We start from the raw sequence: 27,621 nt of genomic DNA on the forward strand, positions 1-27,621 counted from the left end.
ACCTTCACAGTGACTCTCGTGCTTCTTTCTACACCTGTATTTATCTGCTGTTCTGTGTATTGTGGTATCAGACGGCTCTCTCACTCTGTCCGTGTACTTGTGTCGCTTTTCTTTCCTCTCTGATGCCTTCCTTTGCAGATCCTCACTGGAGAGGACTGGAATGCTGTGATGTATGATGGCATTATGGCCTATGGTGGGCCAGTCTTCCCAAACATGGTGGTGTGCATTTACTTTGTCATCCTCTTTGTCTGTGGTAACTGTATCCTTCTCTATGAAGCGATCAACAGAGCACCAGTGTTTGCACACTTGTTTCTGACTCCACTGCGCTCTGAACATTACATTTAGCCTTTTATTCCCAGTGGAACAAATCAGATTTCTTTACTTTGTGATCAGACATCCTACTCAATGTCTTCTTGGCTATTGCTGTGGACAACTTGGCAGGAGGCGGCGGAAAGAATAAAGCTGAGTAAGTTTGGCAGAGGGGAAGGTGTGACTGAGGAGCAGTAAAGGGTCCCTGCTGCACTCACACTGATCAGTACATTAAGCACATACAGTGATGTTATTTTCAGGCAGATCTCTTGGGTTAATGGTAATTTCCTGTCATTTGTTTTTCCAGAGAGAAAAAGGAGGAGGAAGAAGAGTGGGATGAGGATCTAGAGAAGGAGGATGAAGATGCAGGCGTAAAGAATTTTCCCAGGCACCGTATTGGACATTTATGAGAAAAATAAGTGAGATGACAAAGTTGCAACAACTGATGATGTGTTGTGTTTGTAGAACGAAGAGGACGACTGGCAGGAAAACGAGGAGCTAAGGGCCATCGAGGGGCTGGAGGGTGAGTGTGACGGAGGACACACTTTATAGACATGCTGATTCAGATGTAAACTGTCTTTCTTTTTCTGGTTCTGCTTCTTTCAATTGCAGGAGTTGCTCCATTAAAGCCAGAGTTCTCAGGGCCTAAAGAGAAGATTGTACCAATCCCTGATGGAAGCTCGTTCTTTATTCTGGGAAAGAAAAACTGGTAATCTGAGAATGGAGCCGTTCCCAAATAACCCAGTTCTATGAACCTTACCTGGTTCGGTACTAAGTTGTGTGTAAGGCTTTGCTGAACTCATCAGTTTTCCTTTGTAATGTTCTTGCCATCCTCAGTTTGCGAGTCGCCTGCCACAGCCTCATCCATCACCCCTATTTCACCAACTTCATCCTCATCTTCATCATCCTCAGTAGTATTTCCCTGGCTGCTGAGGATCCAATCAAATCTCATTCATTCAGGAACATAGTAAGACCAAACACAGAGCTTCATCTGCAAGCAGGATGTCACATCCCCTTCGTGATCACCTGCTTTCTGATAAGAAAAAACTATTCTGTGGTCATTTCTGTCCTCAGGTTCTTGGTTATGCAGATTATGGGTTCACATCAGTTTTCACTGTGGAGATTATCCTGAAGGTAAAGTAGCAGTGAAATGGAAAATGATACACTAAAACATGGTGTAATTTGACATTAGATAGAAGTTCTGACTCCCTCCGTCATGTCTAGATGACAGTCTACGGAGCTTTCCTGCACACCGGTTCCTTCTGTCGAAATGCCTTCAACCTCCTCGACCTGCTGGTTGTCAGCGTGTCGCTCACGTCCTTCTTCCTGCAGTGAGTAACCACCCAGCAGTCAGCAGGAGTCACTGCTGTGTCACTGTGACATCCCAGTAAAGTGTTGAGGTTTGAGGGTAGTACTTTAATTTTCTCAGTGTTGATTTGTTCATTGTCCTAGTACAACCTGCTTTAATGTTTTACCCATTAGAGCTACATATGGTTTATTTATTTAATTTTGTGTTGTTCTTGTAGTTTCTTTTTCACATCTCTAAATCTTTGTTGCTCCCAGTTCAAGTGCAATCTCTGTGGTGAAGATACTTCGAGTGCTGCGTGTGCTAAGGCCTCTTCGAGCCATTAACAGAGCCAAGGGACTGAAGGTCAGTTAGTTTGTTTATTTTTATTTTGTTTAATTTAAATTATAACAAATTAAGTGATGTATTGCAAGGTTAACATGTTACACTGTAGAGGTGTTGCTGTTGTTCCGCTCACCATTTGGTGATTCATTATAGTTTGTTGCTATTTAAAGCCAACACATAGGCTTTACTGTCTGTATGTTCACAGAATGTGGTGCAGTGTGTGTTTGTGGCGATCCGCACCATTGGTAACATCTTGATTGTCACAACACTCCTTCAGTTTATGTTTGCTTGTATCGGAGTGCAGCTGTTCAAGGTACATGTTCCTGCTTTTAGCCTTATGATTCATGTGTCCACACTGTTTTATTATCCTGCTCGTGGCTGGTGGTTGTCTAACAGTTAGACTTTTGTGTGTCATGTTACAGGGCAGATTCTACAGCTGCACAGATGAGGCCAAACACACTCCAGAGGAGTGCAAGTCGGTTTTCTGTTGAACTCGTCACACAATATAAAACATTTAATACTCTCTTAACACGCTGCTTATGTCACAAAACGTGGTGTGTTTGATTTCAGGGGAACATTTGTTGTCTATAAAGATGGAGATGTGAACCACCCCATGGTGAGAGAGAGGGTTTGGCAAAACAATGATTTCAACTTTGACAATGTGCTGATGGGCATGTTGGCTTTATTCACCGTGTCAACATTTGAAGGCTGGCCACGGTGAGTCACAAGTCCGCACATTAACGTTAAGCATTTTTACTATAAGGGAAAAGTGCTGTTATTTTATATTTTTTTGCCGTGGTGGGTCACTGTAGTTTTTAGTAAATGTTACTCAAGCAACAGTAACGGTGTGTTTACGGGAGACTTTTTAGCTGTGGATTAATGCATGTTTAGTGCTCGACTGTATGTGTACATGGGATTGACTCAAAATAAACTGCAGTGTCTATATTAATGGAAATGGGCAGAGGTGGTTCACTGATGTGTTCTACTGAATTTGGGCAACTGTGGAGGTCAGCGGCTCAGAATGAGACTAGACAATTCATGTTATCAGGGTCAATTCAATGTTTGTTCTGGCATTTTCATGTGATTTGTTGACAATAAGAAAAATCTAGAATATCACCAACCTTATCCTTTATACTTTGTATTCTTTAAGGCTCCTTTACCGGGCCGTGGACGCCAACGCGATAAACCGAGGGCCCATTTACAACTACCGAGTAGAAATCTCCATCTTTTTCATCATCTACATCATCATCATCGCCTTCTTCATGATGAACATTTTTGTGGGTTTTGTCATCATCACATTTCGAGAACAAGGAGAAGCAGAGTTCAAAAACTGTGAACTCAACAAAAATCAGGTGAGTTTTAGTTTCAGTACAATACAGTTATTCATGCTCCTTAATATGCAGTTGTTTCCAATTGAAAAGCATTTGCTCTTTTCTTTCCCCTGCCCAGCGCCAGTGTGTGTACTACGCACTGAAAGCTCATCCTATTAAGATTTATATCCCCAAAAATCCATCCCAGCTCAAATTCTGGAAAATTATCAACTCCAGCCAGTTTGAATACGTCATGTTTGTGCTGATTCTGGGAAACACCCTCACTCTGGCTGTTCAGGTATCACTTCACACAAATCTCTCAACATACACTCAAACATTAAAACTATTTGGGTTGTGAAGTTTTGTGGGGTTTGTTTCTCAGCATTATGAGCAGTCTAAACTGTTCACCTCTGTCATGGACATCCTCAACATGATCTTCACTGTGGTTTTCACCATAGAGATGATTGTCAAGTTAGTGGCTCTGCGGGCTCATGTGAGGTTTCACTCTTTCACTTCTGAGATATTCACAGCCACTGTCGCCACCATGTGTCTGGGACTCTGCTTATTGCTTATTTCTCCTTCTGCAGCACTATTTCATTGATCCTTGGAATTCATTTGATGCTTTGATTGTCGTTGGGAGTGTGTTGGACATTGCAGTTTCTGAGTTTAGTGTAAGTCTGTTCACACTTTGATTTCCATCAGCAGATAGAAGAAGAAGTAGTGAGCGTGTGTGTTGTAGATTTCAGAGGTTCATCCTTTATATTTCAGTGTTTCTTCTAGTGCTGTGCGAAAAGTGAAATTAGCTACAGTATCCGAGGATTCAAAATATACGACTTCTGTTACATTAAATTGCAGAAATGCTACAAAATCCCAGTTTTGCTGGTACATACTGTACTGAATGCTTGATAAGTGAGCACAAGGTATCTCTTTTCTGTTTTCCTATTGTATTTACCACTATTAAGCTCAGTTCTGTACAATGATATAACTTTCCTGACACATTTTATAAGATTACTCTGAAATGGAATCATCCATTCATTACTCTCTGACCTTGTCTTAGCCTAAAAATAAAAGGATATCAAAAAACAGCCCTTTGTATATCATATGAAACTGGGAATAAACCAGAGAAGAAACCAGGTGAATCCAGAATGTAAAAGTTGAACTATGGCCATAAAGGATACCGCAGTCTGTACTTTTTTTGCATACCTGGGTGGTTTAGTGACTAACTTACACTTGGTGGATGTGTTTTATGCAGATTCCAATGATACAGAAAATTCCATGTAGAAGTGTTAAGACACTTTTACCACACTCTTATAGAAAATATAATTTAATGGTTAAGTGCACTATAATAAAAACACTGACTGGGGGGCACTGGGGGACTCGACCTCGGTATTTCTGCGGTCTTGGCTACAACTCTGACTGACTCTGACATGACAGAACAAACTAGGAGATGCTAATTTGCTTGTTGTTCTTTGAAATGGTTTCTTGATTTTAGCAATTAGACCATTTGTACCAGATCCTAATGACTTTTTAATTTCTTTCCTCTTACATGGTGTCTCTGCCTGCTGTTGATTTCAGGGTGGAGAAGGTCATGGTGAGGTGAGAGTCGAACACAACCACTGGAGCTTTATAGAGATTTGGATGCAGTGTGACACGTGTATTTATTTACCCTTTTCTCTTTTAGGATGGTGGTAAAGGAGAAAGTGGAAAGGTGTCCATCACGTTCTTCAGATTATTCCGGGTTTTGAGGCTGGTCAAACTGCTCAGCAAAGGAGAGGGCATTCGAACTCTTCTCTGGACTTTTGTCAAGTCCCTTCAGGTCAGTGCAGAGCAAATCATTTACATAATAAGTCAAAATACTCAAATGAAGGGTTGATTTCAATAAGTTGTCATAAATTGTGCTCTTGCCGTTTTTCTGCTCAGGCCCTGCCTTACGTTGGTCTGCTCATTGCAATGATCTTTTTCATCTATGCTGTTATTGGCATGCAGGCGAGTCATCCATGGTTATTTTATCAAATAAACACATAAATGGTTTCACTGTATTTTCCCCTGACTTCACAAAGTCTGCCTCTGGATCCAACTGTGTGTCTGTCACCAAAATAGCTGCTCTTCTTTTTAGACATTTGGGAAAGTGGCCATTGATGACAACACAGACATCAACAGAAACTGCAACTTCCAGACTTTCTTCATGGCTGTTCTGGTGCTTTTCAGGTGAGCCAGTATATCCAGACAGAGACAGATGTAAAATACAGCACAAATGTCAGCACTGCTCCGTCTGTGTCCGTGTAGATGTGCCACTGGAGAGCAGTGGCAGGAGATCATGTTGGCAGCTCTGCCCGGCAGACGCTGTGACCCGGAAGCCGACGTGGAACCTGGTGAAGAGTTCACCTGCGGTAGCAACTTGGCCTACATCTACTTCATCAGCTTCTTCATGCTCTGTGCTTACCTGGTGAGCGAAGGCAGGGAGGATTAAGGATCACATTGATTTGTTTTTAATCACTCAGTTCTCAGATCAGCCTCCTGACTCTGAATCAGATTTAGGTATAATTAATTCAGATGTGTTTTACAGTCTGTGAGGTCAAGTGGGATAAAAATCAGATAAAAGTAGAGAGGACAGTATTAAAACAGTCGTGCTGTAGTAATTTTAAAAGCTTACTGTCTTCTCTGATCCCAGCTCCTCAGAGAACTCCCATATCTGTGGATTTTGTTAATCCACAGAGCAGACTCGAATCCAGATTAAAGTGGTGCAAACATTTTGTTAACATCTCTGTGACCTCAGTGCTATTTTAAGACATTGAAATGGTTATATGTAGGTGACGTTAAGCATGGAAATTGTGATAGGAAAGAACAGGGTCTGATCTGAAGTATTAAAAGAGATCTGTGTATAGAGACAAACAAAATACAGGAGATCCTCTTACAGATCACCTACTTAAAATAATCAGCAATGCCATCCAGTAATAGAGTGTAATTATATAAGGTGCTGATAACCTGAAATTCATTTAAAATATAAATTATTTCCACAAGTCTGTACACTTTGGCACATTTAATTGTGTATTACTGACTAACTACTTGTGCACAGATGCAAAATATTCAAACACATGCATGAGCCATTGAATTAATCTCCTTGGTTAGTCCTTCTGTAGTTTCTTTTGTGCACAGATGCAAAACATTCAAACACATGCATGAGCCCTTGAATTAATTTCCTTGGTTAGTCCTTCTGTAGTTTCTTCTCTTCTTCTCTGCATCAATATGTGTCTGGTCTTTGGCCATGAGTAGAAACCCACTGAGACCCTTAAACAGTCCCAGCCCTCTGTGTCCTGCTGGGTGATTGATTGCACTTCGGTCAGTTATCAGATCTCTAGGTTTATAAGTGACATGTTGGTTGCAAGCAGCTGTTATGTGTCTGCCCTTCTCTCTGTCAGATCATCAACCTGTTCATCGCTGTCATCATGGACAATTTTGAATACCTGACACGAGACTGGACGGTGCTCGGTACTCACCACCTGGACGAGTTTAAGAGAGTGTGGTCTGACTACGACCCAGAGGCTACGTATGGCTCAGTTTTCTGTCATCATCTGTTGCTTTTGCTGGGCACCTCTCAACTGTTTAGATAAACTGTAGTTCTACAAATCACACGCAGGTGCCCGGCTATTGGAGATCAGCACAGAGCAATGTTCAGCGCTGATCAGACTTTACCCCTCTCAGTGTTTCCAAAATATCCTTAGTGACTTTACTCTGTCAGCAAATATGTATTTTGTGTTGGTTTGTTTTTGCAGCGGTCATATAAAGCACATCGATGTCATCACAATGCTGCGGAGGATTCAGCCACCTCTTGGTTTTGGCAAACTGTGTCCTCATCGTGTTGCTTGCAAGGTAAATCACACACATTCAGGGCTTCACACAGGGTGTTAGGAACAGGAATAGACGACTAGATCTCACTCCTTCTGCCTCGTCCTGTCCTCTCAGAGACTAATCTCTATGAATGTCCCACTGCACCCTGATGGGACAGTCACCTTCAACGCTACTCTGTTTGCACTTGTGCGAACTTCACTCAAGATCAAGACTGAAGGTCGGACCTCAAACATATTTAAACACACACTCTCATTCACACGTATTGAGACAACCTCACTGAGTGGTGGCAGGGTGCGATTTTGTTGTCCCCCTCAGGCCCCATCGACCAGCAGAACGTAGAGCTGAAGCTGATTATTAAGAAGCTGTGGAAGCACACCAAGCACAAGCTTATTGATGAAGTCATCCCCCCACCTAGAGGTATACCAAAAAATTGCATTGATGCCAGCAATGATGAAAAAATAGAGAAAACCAAACCACTCCCAATATTAAATGAAGCTTTTACCATTACAGGCTCCTATAGCCTGTTATAGTAACATGTTTGCATTAGAAATTAATCAGTTAATCAGTCAAAAATATACTTTATGCCTGAGGAAATCATCAGGATCCTAACAGTACATCCACTGTTTATTTCCTTCTCAGGTGAGGAGGTGCCCTGTGGGAAGTTTTATGCCAGCTTCTTGATCCAGGACTACTTCAGAAAGTTCCGCAAGAGAAAGGAGAGAGAGAGGAAATCCAAAAAGAAGGACAAGGCAGCTTCTCTGCAGGTGATAACCAAACTCTGCACATGCATTACTCTGCCCAGTGAAGCACAAACATCCAAATGAAACACATGTTTGAGTGGGGAGACGTTTTAACTTTGCTTGTGCTTAATGGATTTGTGCTAGACAATCATTATTAGCACCTGAGGTGCATACTGTATGATAATGTTTACAGGTGTATTTGTACTGTATCCTCGTCTCTGTTAGCAAGGGCTGCGAACACTGCAGGACCTGGCTCCAGAGATGCGCCTGGCGATGGCCTGTGACCTGGAAGAAGAGGAGGGTCCAGATGGAGAGTTCACAGGTTATGAGATATTCGACAGTGAACATGGAACATCAGCCACCACCACGCATGCCAGCACACCGATGCCGCCTATAGACACGCTGGTAGAGCAGACGACTGTGATAGTCAAACCAGAGCCCAGAATGGCCAATGGAGGCATAATCACAGAGCAGATGGTGGGCCTGCAGGAGCACGAGAAACCAGGATCAGAGCTGGCAGGTGTCAGCGCTGTAACAGAGCAGCCTGTGAGGTCCAAACCCCCACCCATCAGGTGTGTTTCTCTTAATTATTACATTATATGTAAATTACCACACTGGTGCTGTAATTTGTTTGGTGAAAGTCATAATCTCTTCCCCTTCTCTACTAATAGGGTGGACAGCATCACTGAGTTGCCTCCTCCTCCTCCCCTTCCCTCAGAGATAGCAGGTGTTGGGGAAGTTGTAGCTGAAGAACCAGTTGCTGCATCTACAGCTGGAGTAACTGAGCAGGTTTATAGCAGTGAAGGCGATGCTGCAAGTCTAGCACCAGTAGGCAGGTAAGAACTAAGGTGAAGCAAGAGGTAACCTACTATCTATATGTAATTAATTAATCCTTTATAGTGAACTGACATTTTGGAAAATATACTTTCTTTCAAGAGTTAGATGAGAAGATCAGCACCACTCTGTCTGTGAAGTGTGAAGAAACCTTAACTTAACATATGTACTAGAAACCGAGGGAACCAGCTAGTCTGGCTCAGTCTATCAGCACCTCTTGAGCTCACTGATTGACATGATATTCTTTGTTTGGTTTGGCATGTGTCAGTTAGTGAGCTTTAACGTTGCTGGTACTGTACAGTAGCTGTTTACCTTTGGCCAGAGCCGGGCTAACTGTTTCCCTGGCGCATTCCCTGACTCCAGCTTTGCATTTAATGGCATCTGTATTTTCATACAACCTTCAGCAAGAAAGCTTTTTGCCAAATCACTGAACTCTTCTTTTAAAACTCATGCTGTATGTATCGACATGGATCTCACAGGTTCACATATCCAGAACCTGTTTCTCCTGTACCAATGGAGTCCGGCTACAATGGAATGAGCCATGAAAGAGTTAGCAGCATCGGCGAGGCACCCTATTATACTCAGGATGGCACCGACTTGGTTAGCAGCAGTTACAATAACACCACTATGCCTGGAGAGAGTGTTGCTGCGAGCCCCACTTTTTATACCACAAACAGATATAATGAGAATGGATACACAGGCTTCAGTGAGAACGGCAGCATCATCAGCACCAATGGGAACGGAAGTACAATGAGCGGTTGCATGGAAAATGTCAGCGCAGTGAGTGATTACCCTGGGAATGGCTACAATGGAAATGACAACGGTGGCACGCAGTTTGCCAGGAGACGGCTACTTCCTGCCATACCGAAAGGCAAGAAACTTGATTGGTTTTTCTTTTTCACTTCTGTCAGAAATGTAAGTTGGCCCAGTTTATAAACCAAATGATTAATCCACATATTTTACATAATTTTGTGTTGGCGATTCATTTCAGAAGCATTTTCTGTTACATTTCTTGAAATTCTCTTTTCATCCCAATGGCAACGAACACATGTAGTGCACTGACAACATAAAGAAAAAACACACATCAACAGCTGGGATGAAAAAATCCTGACCAGTAATTTTACTCGGCCCAAGCAAAACCACAGCCTGTCAACCTGTCTGCAGTGTTTTTAGAGCTAAAGCTAGCAAGCTATGACAGAGTAGGTACTCACAGCAGCAAATGGAGGCCGTTATTATTTACCAGGAAAATAAACTGTTGTTTCTTAGTGAACAGCCTCCGATTAGTCTAGTAGCATCCAGACAGAGGTTTTAGATCAATAAAAAAAACAACACTGATGGTAAATGCATTCTGGGGTAGGTTTGGTTGACTGCAAATTTGCTTGTGGATATGCAACGCCACTACCAAGGAAGCGTATCAGCTAAAATGATAAGGGTCTTAAAGAGCAGCCTAACACTTTTACCTTGAATACATGCACCACAGTCATGCATCGCAGCCAGTCTCCTAATATTTCCTTACTTGTTGTTTCAGGTCGTAAGCCTGCCTTTAACTTCCGGTGTCTGAGGCCACAGAGCAGCGTGGACGACATGCCCATCCCAGGAAACTACCATGGGAACAAATCCCCGTCCAGATCTCGTCTGCAGGTAAAAAGAAAGGTTCACATGCACTCTTAAAATGTTAATATTCATTCACTGAGCATTTATCTTCTGGTTTCATTGGTCTTCTCCTACTTGCTTCCTCGGGTCAGTTCCAACACAGCCTGGACACCCGGCCCGGCAGTGTGTCTTCGATGTCGTCTGCCTCTTGGGCAAACACAACAGCAGCTGGTGCCACTCCATTTCCAGGAATAATTGCCCCCTCAGGGCACAGGGGCAAGCTCATCTACACCCCTATGATCCTGGTGGACGAAGTCACCGGCAACAGCCAGCCGCTTTGGAGCGATGGCTCTGCCAGCCTCCCTGCAGGGAGCCGTCCCTGCTGGTACCCTGGTCAGACAAGGACCTTCACCAGCATGAGGATGCCACCAGTCAACCAGGGCTTTGTCGACAAAGGCAGTGCTGACAGTCTGGTCGAATCAGTGAGTAATTACAGAGCAGGGTCTTTTTTGCGGATGTAGCAACCAACATGTACAACTTACAGAAGTTTGAATTACTTTAATCCCTCTAGTGGTGTGATTAAGTGCGTTTTTCAAGCTACAACCAATATTTTCCCACCTATATATGCAAATACAAGTATGAATTTAAAAGCTGTATAAAAGGATAGAATCATTTTTTCTGTCTTAAAACAGTAAATTGCGGAAATTTGTACTAAAAACTAACTTTGGAAGATCTGCATTTGATTTGACAAAGCCTCAATGCAAGCTTCACGTTATCTTACATGTTGCACAAAACAAGGACTGGGTGTGCTTTTGAATATGCTGTGTTAAAACATGTTAAAAATCTTATTCAGCAATCAACCAAATACAACCAATAAAAAGACAACACTGGTATTCAAGCAGTTTTTCCTAGAGTAACATTTAACATTTTCTCTAAATGCAAATCCATCTGCTGCCCTCTGACCAGAGGACATTTCAGTTTTGGCTAAGCGACCTTTGCACAGTAAAGACACAGTAACTATCTGCTGAACATGAATGTTGTGTTTCTGTGAAACAAGAATGGTTAAAAATGTCTTCCACTGATGTTTCAGATCTTGATCTCCGAGGGTCTCGGTGTCTACGCCAAGGACCCAAAGTTTGTGTGCTTTGCCAAGCGGGAGATCGCTGAAGCCTGTCACATGAGCCTGGACGAAATGGAGAGCGCTGCTGCTGACCTGATCACTCATGGGGCCAGACAGGCAGTTTCTCCTTTTGAGGACGAACTGGCCGATGAAATGAACTGTGAGATTTCTTACTGAGATCAGCATAACTGATATATCTGTGGAACCATGTGAAGAATGGAGCTTGTCCAAAAAGGTCTGTGTTTATATCTGTTGAGCAGAAAAGCCGAACATGATACAAGTCAGATTTTGAGAAAATGTTTATATATTATGCTGGTTATGATGTGTTTTTGATTGTGAATGCCAAAACACTCACACACACAGAGTTTGCGGCAGGACTCAGAAAGGTTTCCTGTGAAACCCGTGACTGCAGTGTTGTGCGAAGAGCCTGCGGAATATGACGGGAAAAGGTGGCTGTTAGGACAAAGGACCATTTTTGCACAGCATGTGCATTGTGCACTGTACTTGAATTGTTATCACTTTATACATGTGTTTTCAGTTAGTCATGGCACATGAACTGTAGATTTAGACTGTTCTAAACTACCAATAAAAGTTATATTTTGTTATGTAGATGACATTGAGTATGTGAGTTTTTAGAGAAATATATTGAATATCCTCTAACATGAACGGTGCAGACTCATAGCAAATAATGTATAATTACAAAAATGGTTTTAAAGTTTCATCTAATAAAATGTTTTCTTAAATGTATGTTTCAATCTTTTTGGTATCAGTATTATTCTTGTGCTTTATCATACCATTCAAAAAGGGTGTACTCTAACGGAGAGGTACTTAAGCAAAATATAAAAAAGAATTATAAAATCTGCCATTAATGGACTGGGCAACATCTGGGTTTCACTTCCCCCTTTTACAGAACAGGAAACATGCAAAGCAGTAACCTATGAGTGTCTTTTTGTTGTGAAATTACATGGTGTATATTCAGGATTCGGAGGAATAGTGTGGATGCTGATGTAACCGGTCGCCTTTGGGTCTCTAATCTGTCCTCTTAATCCTCGCCTGTCCCTCTGGTGACTGGCCGTGCTGCGTTGTGTTTTGTTATGGGACACATGGACCGACACACTTGCTGTTCACGGGCCCTTTATTGCTGGTCACTGGTCACAGAAGAACAATGCATATAGCAGTTAGCCTCCAGTGAGTGCTTAGCTCGCTCCTCTTTATACTCTCCAAGTTATCAGCTGTCTTTTTGTTCTTCTTTTGACTCTTTTGACTGATTTAATGTGATCAAAGAGGACATCATGCTCCCTTTTTAATTGTTGCCTTTAGCTTTTTGCATTGTTTTTGGTTTAAGAACTGTTAACAACATTGGCTGTAATACCTGGACACTGAAAAAACTTTGAATTTTACAGCCACATTAAAGCTCCAGGAGTCATGTTATTGAGACTGATGACTCCTGGGGGTACCATCAGAAGCTCTGCACACTGGTAGCTCCATGGTTTTTAAAGACACTAAGGCAAGGTTAACATATCAGTCTATGATGTCTATATGGAAATACAAGCACACATTGTGGCTGAAAATCAATCTCAAACAGATGACAAAGCAGCAGGAACCTAATGTTAAAGCTTATATTTAGTAACAAGGTCTTTCTACTTAAGGCAAAATTACCAGGAGAAGTTAGCATTCAGGAAATTAGTTTCATGATGCACGTTTGTTTCTAACAAAAACACTACCACATTTTTTTTTGTATACAGATCAATATTACACGTGGCCAAAGAAGCGGAATGACAGCTAGTAGCAGCATAAGCTTATATGTTTATTGTAAACCCAACTTAATGTATCACTGCTACGACTTAACCAGAAGATGTTACGTTTAAGTTAGTGCAGCTTGAGTTTACAGTATACTAAATGCTATGTTTTAGCAAAAAGACACGAGCTTATAAAGCAAAACAACTTGCACTGTACTTGGTGCTGAAGAGAAGAACCTTGAACAACTTCTGACTCCAGAATCTGAAACACTGACCTCAGTGTCGACCCCGTCCATCAATAACAGTCTCCAGAAACATGCTTGTGCTTCATGTAGTTTTCACTATACATTTACTTCAGTTACAATTTTTATGAATTAAGATTTTACACAAAATGTGCTTAAGAAATACCTGATGCTTCTTTGACAGTAGTTTACATTTCTATGCCTCTGCACAGGCGACAACTGTGGCTGGGGAAGTAATTCTACATGGTGTGAACCTGTACACTTGACTGTATAATTCAATTCATTTGTATAGCGACAAATCATAAGTCATCTCAGCACACTACATAGTAAGGTCTGGATATCATCATCATCATCATCATCATCATCAGTATAGAGAAAACCCCAACAAATCCCCCTTGAGCAAGCACTTGGCAACAGTGGAGAGGAAAAACTCCCTTTAGAGGGGTTATAGGAAGAAACTTCCAACAGACCCCAACTCAATGTGGGCAGCCTTCTGCCTCGACCGGTTGGAAATTTAAAAAACTTGTAGCTACACCCACTCATCATCCTTGTTGGTGATTGGATGACTGGTCCGCGCACTTCCTCTCCCGTCACCGATAATTGTTTTACCACTGCAGGTATACTGCTTATGTACCGCTGATCTCCATCAGCTGATCATAGTGTTTCCAGAAAACAGGCGATTCTTTCATATTAAGCGACAGGATGTCTCTGCTTTTGAACACAGAGTGAACAGCCGGTACCACGGAGTGAATACTGCCCCAAAGAGCCCAGACACCGGGACACAACCTTAATATCAAGTGTGGTTTTATGGGTTTTATTTAATCCAGTCATGAATCTACACAGTCTAGATCAAGGAATGAATTTTCAGGCTCAGTGTGATTCAGATGTCCTCTCTGCTGAGTTTCTGGTTCATAATCTAAAGCTGTGGGCTGCTGGGAGGAGACACTGTCCACATTGTCTGACCACAAACAGGCTGCTGTTCACCGCTCTGTCAGACTCTATCAGTTATTTGCTTCAGCCGTTCTTTTTTGTTAAAAATGGATTTGCAGTTGCAACATTAGCTGTTTCCATCTTGTCCAGTGGTGTTTGCCTTGATGGTTTTTGTCATGATAGTAAAACTGAATATCCTGGCTATCCTATGGCATAAAAGATTGGACTCAGTGATGAATGTGGTAAGGACTGGGGTCGACTGGTGTATTGCTGTTCATTTGAAGTTGGCTAATAAGGAGTTTGTCATTTTGAATGTCTATATGCCATATGAGTGTCTACAGAATGAAGATTTGTATTTGAATAGACTTGCTTTTATTAACTCTTTTATTTGTGAGTATAACTGTACATCCATTTGTGTGGTAGGTGATATGAATGCTGATATCTTGGACAGTCAGTCGGCATTTGCTAAGCATATGCTGCAGTTTTGTGAGGATAGTCGGTATATATTGTCCAGTCAGTCATTGTTACCAGCAGATAGCTATACCTATATAAGTGAAGCATGGCATACAATGTCATGGCTTGGCCATTGCATTAGCACTGCTGATGCACATGCTGTCTTGAAATCTATGGAAATCTTATATGACTATTCTATGACAGATCATGTACCGTTTGTTATGTTGCTGGATATAAACAATCTTCCTGAGCTGACACACAGGGTAAATGATGGTTGTAAGGTTAAGTTGTGCTGGGCTAAACTTTCAAAAGATGATCTTGCCACATATTGTATGATGACAGATAATGGTTTAAGTAAGGTAAAATTGCCCAGACAGGCCATTATGTGTACGGATGTTAACTGTAAGGATACTTCTCATTCTAGGGATCTTTGTGTAATGTATGAAGGTATTGCTGATGCTATCTATGAGAGTAGTAGATCATACTTTACGGGTATAATGGCTAAAAACTTCAAGCCAGGCTGGAAGAAGTATGTTGCGGTACATCATGCAGAAGCTATAAAAGCGTATAAGGAATGGGTGCAAGTAGGTAGACCCAGGGCTGGAATTGAACTGGAGAATAAAAAGATCACTGGGGCAAGGTATAAATATGCTGTTCGCTATATCACTAAATGTGAACAGAATATGAGAGCGGATGCTATGGCTGAAAAATTGGCACACAATAATGTTTTGGGATTTTGGAATGAGGTGAGGGCTCTGAATAGGGTTAATTCCCCACTGCCCAGTGCCATAGAGGGAGTATCTGGGGCTGATAATATTGCTGATCTGTGGAGAGAACACTATTCTGCATTGTTTAATTGTGTTAAAAGTGATCCCTATGTAGTGGGAAGCATTGCTAGTGAGGATGCTGTGGTGATCACTTCTAGTGAGGTGCATCGAGCAATAATGCAATTGTCTGATGATAAGGCAGCTGGTGCGGATAATATTACAGCGGAACATCTGAAGCATGCAAGCCCAAAGATTGCTGTGTTGCTTGCTTTGTGCTTCTCTGGGTTCATGACTCATGGTTTGCTACCTGATTCTTTATTGTCTGTTACCTTAGTGCCTGTTATGAAGGACAAAGCTGGCAAAGTTGGGAGTCTGGATAACTATAGGCCAATAGCTTTGGCCAGTGTTATATCTAAAGTTCTTGAGAAGATATTGCTTGATCGCCTGTGTCATTGTATAGCAACCACACATAATCAGTTTGGTTTTAAATCCAAGCTGGGGACAGATCTGTGTATCTACAGTCTGAAGGAGGTAGCACAGAAGTACCTCAGACAAAACTCTTCAGTCTTGATGGGTTTTATTGACGCATCCAAGGCATTTGATAGGGTTAATCACTTTAAGCTTTTGGATAACTTAAGCAAAAAAGGGGTTCCTGATAGCATTGTAAGAATCTTGGCATACTGGTACTGTAATCAGAAGATGCAGGTTAAATGGGGTGGGACTATTTCAGCCTCGTTTGGTGTTTGTAATGGGGTGCGCCGGGGGGGCTACTGTCACCAGCCCTGTTTAACTTATATATGGATGAGTTGTCTGAACAATTGAATAAATGTAACACTGGATGTATGATAGGCCCTAATCTTGTAAATCATTTTATGTATGCTGATGATTTGGCCATACTTTCGCCCAGCAGTGCTGGTTTTCAGCAACTGCTGAATGTGTGCTCGGACTATGGATTGAAGTATGATGTGAAATATAATGCAGAAAAGAGTGTTGTACTGATCTGTCGGACTAAAGGGGACAAAGAACTTTGTTTCCCAGACTTTTGTTTGTCTGGACAAAGGTTGAGTGTCTGTAGAAAAACTAAATATTTAGGACATTTCATTACAGATCAGCTTTCTGATGATGAGGATATATATCGGCAGTGTCGCATTTTGTATGCTCAAGCTAATATGTTGGTTAGGAAATTTCACATGTGTTCTGCTAATGTTAAAGTTCATCTGTTCAGAACATACTGTACACCGTTGTATACTGCCCCATTGTGGTGTAAATATAAGGTAGCTACTTTACAGAAACTTAAAGTTGCTTATAATGATGCCTTGAGGATTCTGCTTAAGAAGCCTAGGTCCACCAGCGCCAGTCTGTTGTGTTCACAGGTCCATGTTAGTACCTTTCAGGCATTAATGAGAAACCTGATGTACAGATTTATCTGTCGTGTGAATAACTCTGAGAACAGTCTTATAATGATGCTGGCTAATCCTGGTTTTAGTGTAGTACGTTACCAATCCTCTCTGTGGAAACATTGGTATAAATGTCTTTTATGATTTTTATTTATTTATTTTTCTTCTTTTATATCCTTTCTTTTTTTCTTTTATTTCTTTTTTTGAATGGACCTTGAGTCTCCTAATAAAGGATGATGATGATGAATAGGCCTGTTTGGTTGGATATAACAGTCCTGAGAAGATCTCAGCAGTGGGACTATGGTGTGTAGAGGCTTCAACACATTATGAAAATAGATTTTGGGGGCAAAGTTGTAGGTTTATTCTAAATAAAATCAGCCCTTATTAATTGTGTGGACACTGAGTCAGCAGCCATTTCAGCATTTTCAGGGCGATTCCTCAGCAATCAGCATCCATATGCATTTTCTTCAGGAAATGCATTTTTTAAGTTCTTTTTGAACTTCCCCAGTTTGTTAGGAACAGAATAAGGTTTCCCTACTGAAAGAGAAAAACTGTTTTTGTTTATGTCAGGTGATTTTGCTGCCTGCTAATGAGAGGCAGCAGCAGCAGTAGCTCATCAGCCTCTCTTTACCCTGTACATCACTCAACAGTCTCCGTGCCTCTCCTATCTTCATTATTACCCCCGGCCAGTCTCAGCTCCCGTAGAATAAAGCAGCGCTCTGATTGGCTCGGCCCGTCCTCATCCACGTCCAATGATTTGTCTGACGTCACGACGCTTCTCACGTCCTGGCCCAGCATAGATATGGTCGTGACGCAGTCCAGCTCTTCCTCCTGGACGTCTTCCTCCCCCGAACTGTTCCGGATGCGACGCCTCCCTCCCTCCGCCCCTCTGATCCTCTTATCAGCGAGTAAGCGGCCAAGATGGATGTTGTAAACCAGGTAAGGCTTTGGGGGGCAGGAAATCATCTATTTCATTATACCTTTCTTTGGTATCTGAGGTTTATTTATTTTTCTCATTTTCGTTTGTCGTGCGCTTTAATAAAGATGTTTTTTGTCATAGACAAACGACCTTTAGGTTTTAATGTATAGCTTTCGAGCCTTTGGACTCGAAATATCAAGTTATTTATGCATTTATTTAAAAATCATATTTGTGTGAGGGCAGAGCAAGATGGAACTGTACAATTTTCCTCTAGGGATGTTGCAGTCGACATGATGGAGCGGCCCATCATGTCCAAATATGTGTAGGATGTGCAGAGATTGCTGCACCAGTGACATTTAGCAGAGGAAGGAGATGATGTAGCCTACTATCGCCTAATTGATTTGGATTGGTCACGTCTCATTTAGCGCGCAGATGCTAAGATAACAAAGGGGAATCTGATTAATTTCCAAGGCCCTCGGTGTTTTCGGATCGCTGCAGTAGGCCCGACATCTCAGTGACCACGAAAAGCTCATCTCCCAGACAGCTATGTGGTTTGTGACTAAGCCAACAAGGCTTTCCTGGGAAATGAGCTGCGATCAGGCTGTTCGACTGCTCTGAACGTGAATACTGTCCGTTCATGCGTCATCTGTTTAACATGGATGTTTGTCATCCATAGCGCGGACAAGCTGGAGAAACAGCGGCGTGGTGACAGTAGAGAAAACCAGCGCTGCTGCGGCCATTTATTGATGCACGCAGGGGCGCACCACCTTCTTTGCGGTGTCGCATTCACCTGCGCACAAACGCGCGTCCACTTCTTGTCTCCTCAGTTCGACACATTTCGCGAGATTTTCTCATAAATGAATAAAAGGAGTGCTGTGAAGTGTGTCGCAAGAGACAAGTTAGAAGTGTCAGGTATTCGACTCTGTTTGTTTGTAATGCTGGTTGGAGCTCTCTCGCTCTCTCTCTCTCTCACACACACACACGCACACACACCACAGCATTTGACAAAACTACTATACTGCTATCCATGCCTCCCCCAGGCCACAGAGATGCAGAGCTGACAGCTGACTCGCTTTATTCACTGGAAGATATTTGCTATATAAACACCTGCAGGTGCCAGCAGCAGACAGGTCTGTGGGCTATGAGGCCCAGGTAATTAGGTTTATGTTTAAATCAGCACCATCATATCACCATCACACCTGCTCTGGTCTGCTGAGAGAGAAGCTGATTTCACACAGTGACAGCCAGCCTCACTATGAAAATGTTAAAAACTCCAGAGCTGATTTCTGACTTTTGTGTTTCGACAGCTGGTGGCCCAAGGCCAGTTCGTCGTAGTCAAACAGCCTTTGGGATTTATAAAAGTTCTACAATGGGTAAGTCCTGTTTTACATTTTTATCCATGACCCCAACAAATAGCAACAATGAATGATTATCCATTCATCCATCTGTTATCTATACCGCTTATTCCTGAATAGGATCGCCAGTCCCATCTGACATTGGGCGAGAGGCCAGTCTGTCACAGGGCGATGCACGATTATGTCTCATTTTAATTCAAGAAGTCCATATTAATAAGAGTACTAGTTTACTAGCTTGGATGTAACAGTACACATTCATAAAAAAGATTCACATTTGATTCCTGTCTAGGCTTCAGGTGTTCAGAAACACAGACTCCTTCTTAGATCTAATACTCTTAATTATATTCAAAGAATGACCGAGTCTTTTGTATCCTAGTGGTTACGTTGATCCTGCCCCAGCAGGCTTGAATAGGAGACACCAGCAGGATGTCACAGCTGTAGTAACACTGTGAAAGTCCACTGAGGAAATATGACTCTTTGTCAAATCCTTCTTAAAAGGACATCTCTGCACACTGGTACTGTTTTTTATTACCTCTGTTTGATGTGCACACTCTCCGCTCTCCTCCATCAAATGTAGGAATCAGCAAACTATTCATTTATTTGTTTATGCAAAGAGAACAGCATAAACAGATTTACTGAATTTCTGGAGGTTACAGAAAGAGTTTTTTTTAAATTGTATTTGTTTATTCTTGGGGGAAATACCATAAACATGGCCCACTTAAGATACTGTACCCTGTCAGACAGATAATCAAAAATTCATTTAGTGTTGATACAAGTGGGTGATGAATCAATTAGTATTAAGTCCTATTTTAAGCAAAAATGCCAAACATTCCTAAGTTCCAGCGACTCATTTGTGCTTTTTGCTGCTTTTCTTTGTCTTATTTAATCATAAATAATATCAAATAAAAACGAACATTCTTTTTTACAATTTTCTGTTAGACCTATCAATCCATCAGTTAATCAAGAAAATAAATAGCAGATTATATGATAATAAAAATACTTAGTTGCAGTCCTACTTCAATCTATTCAACAACATTTGTAGATGTTGTAGATGTTTTTAGTAAACTACACAATAAGCCACAGATATCCTTGTGTAGTGTTGCACACAGTTTGTCCTGCAGCGTGCTCAGACTGCAGGGTTTACTATGTGCAGGGTTTTTTCTACACAACTGAAGCATCACAGTGGTGGGAATGGTCCAAATTAGCCATGCAGTGATCACAGCCAGTACGAGGGGTCTTTTCTTATGTCGTGTCATGTTATGTTATCAGGGTACACCAGCCATTTTCCTCATTAACATGGTGATGAAAATCATTTCTAGAGCTGCAATGATTACTCCATTAATTGTTTAATTTATTGACGGAAAACTGATGCTCTAACAAAACATGGCTGTCTGAGGAGGTGACCCTGAGCTGTGGGAAATCATAACAGACATTTTACACCCACAGTGACTAATAATGATAATAATCAACAGATATATTGTTAATTAAATAATCATTTGTTGCATCCCTTTAATTCTATGTACATTTTGGGAGGGTGGATGAGAAGGAAACTGAGGGTGGGATAGTACCTCCACTGTGATTGTATCCCATAACACTTAGCTACGATGCTGCTTCTCAGTTTGAGAACATAATGCAACTCAGATGAAAGTGTGTGCGCCAAAGCAGCTCTGAGTCCCACACTGCAGTTTTGCCAGTAAACAGTCAGAGGCATGAGTGTACTGCATGACTTTGTAGTCCTTCCCTGGAGCAGTGTGAGCATGCCAGAACCTCATCGCTGCCTCCCTGGGTTAGCCAACCACCAATCAGCAGCTGTGCTCAGGAGGCCAGGGCCCATGAATCATCTGTGTGCCTGAGCGTCAGACTAGAGGAGGAGTTGCCAGAGCTGCTGCTCTTTCTGGATTAATGCATCGCCTACAGCACAGTGGTTTTAGGAGGGTAGAAGGGAGTCACCTCTCAGAAGTATGGTCCAGTTTTTGAAACTGAATTCAGTGGGAACAGGCAGGATGGAAATGAATTTAGTATGAAAGAGAATCAATCTTTTTTGCCAGTCATACGTGTTGATATGCTTTTAAAGCAGGGGAGAGAGTAGAGTAAATGGAAATGGATGGCATCGGCTGAGACCAGTCATGTATGTGGAGTCAAGGATGTGAGAGCTTTTGATCTGTTTTCTAGATTTGAGCATGACACATATCCTCAAAAGCTTCTGAGCACAATTTTTACTAAATGTGTGTGATTCAAACAGTGCCCTGTATGTGTGACTCATGTAGCTTTGCCCACCTCCCCACTCCACCTTGCCCTGTCTTTCTGTCTCTGGGGAAGAGTGCTGACAAAGTCTAGATTTGATGGATGTTGGAAGACATTGAGTTCCCTAATACAGCTGATGTTGAGCTCAGCCACCGTGTACACAAACAACCTGCTGCCTCTGCCACTACAGGATCACGCTGCTGTGTTGAATTTCAGCTTCGACTCTCTGACTCATTCCCAGCGAACATAAAAAGGCTGTTTGTGAGAACATCCAGTAAAGCACCTTATTCACTCTGGCATAGTCCCTAATGCGTAATAAAAGCTGTTGATTTTGTTGTAGCTTTGGGGTTTTGCTGTTCAGACATTCGCTGTGGTTATTACTCCAGGGTCTGCACGGAAGGCTTATACAGCTTGTGTTATATTCTACACTTCTCTGCTTCTGACTATATGCTGGCATGCATCAGAGCCTTGGTAAATAGTAAATGTGCTTTTCTACCATACAGGACAAAACGCTTTACAAATTCACTCATCCACACATTCACACACACCGATGGCGGAGGTGGTAACCACTGAGGATTCTGCCTGAACACAGACATCATACATAGTCTTTAACAGCATTCAGAAGCATCACTAGATGTATAGACAGGTAATGAAAGGAGAACCCAATAAAGTGTCTCAGTGAGGTGCTGGGCCACCACGTGCCACCAGAACAGCTTCAGGATAAGGATAATAATAATAATCACCTGTGGTGCCAACTCACACCGATGGCTCTAACCATCAGGGGCAACTTGGGGGTTCAGTGTCTTGCCCAAGGACACTTCAGCATGTGGACTGCAGGCACTGAGATTCAAACCTCCTACCCTTTGGTTGGGAGACGACTGCTCTACCCACTGAACTACAGTCGCACCCCCAGTCAGTGCACCTTGGCATTGACTCTCCAAGTCCCTGAACTCTCCTGGAGGGATGAACACCATTCTTCCAAAAGATATTGATGATGGTGGTGGAGACGCTGTCTAACACATCGCTCCAACATCTTGCATGGCTGTTCAGCTGCAGTGAGACCTGGTGACTATGAAGGTCACAGCATATGATTCACATCATTTTCCTACTCATCAAACCATTCAATGACCCCTCATGCCCTATGGATGGGGGCTCTGTCATCCTGGAAGAGACCACTGATTTATTCAGGCTGTTCCTTTGTCACATTTTGCACTAAAAGTGGTGGATCACAGCTAAGGATCTCGTAACCCTCCTCTTTTAATGATGAGTGTCATAGTTTTAGTTGCATATGAACTAGAACAGTATGCAATATTTATACCATAAACTAGTCAAATTTGTAATTATTGACTATCATCACAAAATGTTAAATAAAAGCTAGATAAAGAGGTCGATCTTAGGCTATTGCAGATAGACATGTGGAACACCAACTAACAAAAAAAAAGAAAAGGCAGTGCAGAAATACCAAAGATAATTTAGAAACTGTGTTGCTATTACACAGTTTGAACACAAGAGAGCACTGGTGAGTTTACTTTTCAATTATAAAATGTTCCACTCACTATGTATTTTGGTAATAATAATAAAAAACCTCATGTTTAACAAACTCTTAATCTAAAGTTGTGTATGTTATGTGTTTATGTAAAGAAAACCAATTGGCCACTATATCACTATGGAATGTTTTGTAACCTTCAAACATCAGCATCAGTATCAGTCTCAAATATACCAGTAGCAGTCAGGCCCTAATATGGATCAGTTTTGAAAGAGAAAGAGAGACTGTAAGCAAATCAGTAGCAGATGCATTGTTTGTGTCTGAGTGTGTATTTTCTCAGCACAGAAGACCTGACAACCATCCAGCATACCAGGATGGATAGAAACAGCCTCTACCTCCTCACTGTGTGGTGCTGCCAATAGTGTTACCATGGCACCAAACACTCTGTGCACCACCATTTCTCCACTCAGCCTGACTGTCCCCTCTCTTCCTCCTCCATCACTCTTCCTTCCACTCATCTATCTCCATAAAAGTACAGCTCTAAAATGTACTAAGCGTACAGCCCTCATTAAGATTCTGACACCCTGCTACTGATTTTTAGTCATGCTAGAGGTGCTGCTCAAGGGCTCAAGTCCGCTGCTGTGGTTCAGACTGAAATATCGGAGGACTGTTGGAGGAACTGGCGCATGGCTGTGCAGTCATTTATGTCTTACAGCAAATAAAGCTGGGAACGATTAATGGTGATCCTCAAGAGTTTTCTTCTACCACCTCAATGAAGTTGGCATTTGTAGCAGTTAGTGCAGTGTCTGGAAATACCTTGGACGTATAGCTGTGAAACTTTGCACATACATTCATGTTATAATAACTTGGATGACTTTATTTTTGACTAGCATCACTATCAGGTTGTCTTTATAACTTGTCCATTGCTTTAGATTCTTAGCAAATCACTGCAAAACTACTGGCATTCTCAGCTGTACATTTGTGTTTTGTACTAATTAGCTCATGTTAGCATATTAACATGCTAAACTAAGATGGCGGACATGGTAAACATAATATCAGTGTGAGCATGTTAGCATGTGTAAGACTCTAAAGCAATGGACAAGTTACATGCTAACATGCTAGAATGTGCTCAGAACAGGCTCACAGAGCTGCTGCGGCTCTAGATTCAGTCCTTTTACTACAATTTAATATGTGTCTCTTGAGATTTAAACAGCGACTCACAAAATGGTTATTTTACCCTTACATCTGAGCCTGTTTTGTGTTATAATAATACGCTACCAGGCAAAAGTTTGAATACACTCTCATTTAATTCAATGGGAACGTGTGTTACATTTCCAACTGGATATAAAACTATTCAGGAAAGTATCCACAACTTTGTTTGCATCTAATTATATGCAAATATTGAGTATCCCTCAATTTTTTCCTCTTATCATGCCAATGTGAATCAAATCCATTGATTTATAACATTGTGTTACTTTAGGATGATTCAATTGAAACAGCAGGGAAATGATTATTTTTTAAAGTAGAGAATCCATCCATTGTTAGAGTGAGTTTGCTTTTTTTTCCAAACTGTCTCTGAAGAAGAAGAGAGCAAGGCAAAGTGGGGCAGAAAATGATATAGGTTACCACCCATTTCATGTAATCCTAACCTGTCACTAGGATATTGAAAGAATAATATGGACACTGGGAGCTCTAAACCCTGTGAACAGCCTCAATAATAAAATAGTTAATACCAGAAGACAGTTATACCAAACAGAATGAGAAGTATAGCATATTTTTTTAGGATAAACTATGTCATCATGTGCTCCGGGTGAAAGATTGTGCTGCAGTAATAATGTTCTGCAAATGCCATGGGTACTAATTCATTGCACAGCTGCTGCAGGATTTTGGGTTAAAGGGAAAATGCTGCACAAGCACAACACACATTTTGCTACCTTTTCTTATGATTGTACAGATTTTGAGACTTGAAAGAGATTCTTTGAAAGTTGATACAACAGAGTTAAAACTGTCTAGATCGTTAATCAGAAACAATAAGTTAATGGACACCGTAATCAATGCCCCATTTGAACTTAGTGATATTCCTGGTTCTTGCAGGCAGACACAAAACTGTAATGAAGCTTAAATATTGTATAGATCTGATAAGTTTCCATATCTCCAACAAAGACTGCAAAAAATGTAGACATTATTTTTGTTTTAGGTTGGCTCTTTACAGTTCCCCTCTGGACAGTAAATGACTCTTTTTTCTTTTCATGAAATTTGTAATGATCTGTGATCAGACATCTCATCCCCTCCTCTCACGCTCTTGATGCCACTTTCATCACACCTACAGTCATTTGCAATGATTATTAAAACCTGTTTATTAGGCTTTCACGTGTGAAAGTCTAATAAACAGGTTAGCTTTACAGTAGCTTGTAGTTGAGTTTGTGCTGACAGATGGTACTGTAGAGCACCTCAGTCAGATTAGTAGCTGGATTTTCCATCTGATTGGATCTAGCCTATAGCGTAGGGAGGGTGTGGTAAAAATAGTCTGTCTTGTCTAATCTGCTGTGTCCGTGTGACCGAGAGTTTATCTCCACAAGTCTGTTTGTGCCGTTTATGTGACTGTGCACCAGAACTAACAGATTCTGAACAAAGGCACAATCACTGTTCTGCTACGAAAAACGACTTCAGCTAAATGTAATGGTAACTATGGCAACAGGGGCAGACTTTGCTGCGTAACCTGATGATAATGCTGCATTAATTTGCACTCTGTGTGCATTTTTCAACCATGACTGTGAAAGCATCATTCTGCTTAAGTGAAAATGGAATGTGTCACCTGTTTTACACTCCTTATTTACACGCATCATATGAACTAAACAGGAATACAGAGGTAATGTGTGATCATTCAGTCATAGACCAAAGAGTGATCTAAAATAATCACCTTGCTTTGTGTTCCACAGATGTCTGGGAGTTGTCAAAGGTCACTGAATGAGTTGTCAAAATCACAACATCTTTTCGTCCTTTCTGTTTCAACCTGCAGATCTTTGCAATCTTCGCCTTCTCGACATGTGGCAGCTACTCTGGCATGTTCAAGATGAGCGTGGAGTGTAAAAACCGGACAGAGAGTGACCTAGGCATAGAAGTAGAATTTGAATATCCGTTCAGGTATGTATTCTGTTGTCACTGTCTCCACTGTTGTAGAAGTGAGAAAAAGAAATCATAGAGTTCTAAACTAAAGGCACATTCAGCACTTTTTTAACTCTGGACTGAGCCATGCAGCTGTTTCCTCCTGTTCCCAGTCTTTATGCTAATGTCTCCTGGCTTCAGCTTCATATTTAACAGGCAAACATGAGGCATCTCCTCATCTAATATAAAATGTCTCACTATTCCTTTAAACTACTGTCCTATAATCATCACTACACAAGTTCAGGTATCTAAAATACACTCCATGTCTCAGCTGTATCATCATTTAGCCTTTTCTCTCTTTGCACTTCTCGCATTTGTTCACTTCTATCTCTGTGGCTCTTGCTATTCTCAGGCTCCATCAGGTTTACTTTGATGCCCCCCTCTGTAAGGGAGGGAAATCTGAGCGTCTATTCCTGGTCGGGGACTACTCCTCCTCAGCTGAGTTCTTTGTCACCATCGGTGTCTTTTCTTTCCTCTACTCTATGGCAGCCCTCTCTGTATACTGTTTCATTCTGGAGAAGTATCGTGAAAACAACAAGGGGGCTAAGCTCGTGAGTTCATTTGTTCCTTACATCGTCTTGGACTACAAGTCCTACAATTACTCTTATAATTAATATTTAGCAGCTGTTAGCTGTTGATAGTAAAAGTGACTATCTTGTCTTGCTGATCCCCAGGACTTTGTTGTGACGGCAATATTTGCCTTCATGTGGCTGGTTTCTTCATGTGCTTGGGCTAAAGGCCTGTCAGATGTGAAAACAGCCACTGACCCAGAGAAGGTCATCACTCTCATGTCAGCCTGTAAGGAACCAGAGAATCTCTGCAAAGAGGTCCATGACCCCAAGGTGTCTGGCCTCAATACCTCTGTGGTAGGTCCAAGATGAGTTGAGAATAATAACAGTAAATACAGTACTACTACTAGATTAAACACTGACTGAATCTGCCTTCTGTTTCACAGGCTTTTGGCTTTATCAACCTGATCCTGTGGGTAGGAAACCTGTGGTTTGTGTTCAAGGAGACTGGCTGGATGGCTAACGTTGCTGGAACATATGTTCCATCACAGGAAAAGCAGCCTGCTCCCGATTCTTTTGGCCAGGGAGGCTACGGTCAACGGGACCCCTACGCCGGCTCCCAGGAAGGCTACCAGCCCGACTACGGCCAGCAGGGAGGCTACAGTGAGGATGGAGGTTACAGCCAGGGCTATGAGCAGCAGCCCACCTCCTACTCTAATCAAATGTGAGCCTGTCCATCTGAAACACAGCTGCAGGATGGTGAGTGCAAACAAACTATTAGATCAGGATAAAATAATCACATTAGCATATCTCTTACAGGCAGTAATCTAATATGATAGTTATTTTTAGGCACAATATAGGTCAAGGTCAAGGTCAAAGTGTTTATTTGTCATATGCACAATTAGGAAACGTGTTCCCCTGTATAATGAAATTCTTACTTTGCCGTCCACATGAATGACACAAAATACAAATTAAATATAAAGTAGATAAATAAGTAACACAAAATCTAAGGCACTTTAAAGCAGCAAAT

General features: G+C 41.7%; 1 protein-coding gene and 1 pseudogene across 1 annotated transcript in view; both read left to right on the forward strand.

Annotated features, from left to right (window-relative positions):
* Positions 1–11,739, forward strand: part of LOC109966718 (voltage-dependent L-type calcium channel subunit alpha-1D-like) — a 17,684-nt pseudogene extending 5,945 nt beyond the window's left edge.
* Positions 11,740–17,754: 6,015 nt separating this feature from the next.
* The window catches only part of LOC109966717 (synaptophysin-like), a 13,681-nt gene continuing 3,814 nt past the window's right edge, over positions 17,755–27,621 (forward strand). The window contains exons 1-6 of the mRNA XM_020611799.1: positions 17,755–17,852; positions 19,140–19,205; positions 25,937–26,061; positions 26,435–26,633; positions 26,757–26,948; positions 27,038–27,350. Coding sequence (XP_020467455.1) covers positions 17,835–17,852; positions 19,140–19,205; positions 25,937–26,061; positions 26,435–26,633; positions 26,757–26,948; positions 27,038–27,319 — 882 coding nt within the window. The 5' untranslated portion in view covers positions 17,755–17,834 and the 3' untranslated portion in view covers positions 27,320–27,350. The remainder of the gene's footprint in view (positions 17,853–19,139; positions 19,206–25,936; positions 26,062–26,434; positions 26,634–26,756; positions 26,949–27,037; positions 27,351–27,621) is intronic.

The sequence above is a fragment of the Monopterus albus genome, unplaced genomic scaffold (assembly GCF_001952655.1).
Source record: "Monopterus albus unplaced genomic scaffold, M_albus_1.0 scaffold118.1, whole genome shotgun sequence".
NCBI lineage: Eukaryota > Metazoa > Chordata > Actinopteri > Synbranchiformes > Synbranchidae > Monopterus > Monopterus albus.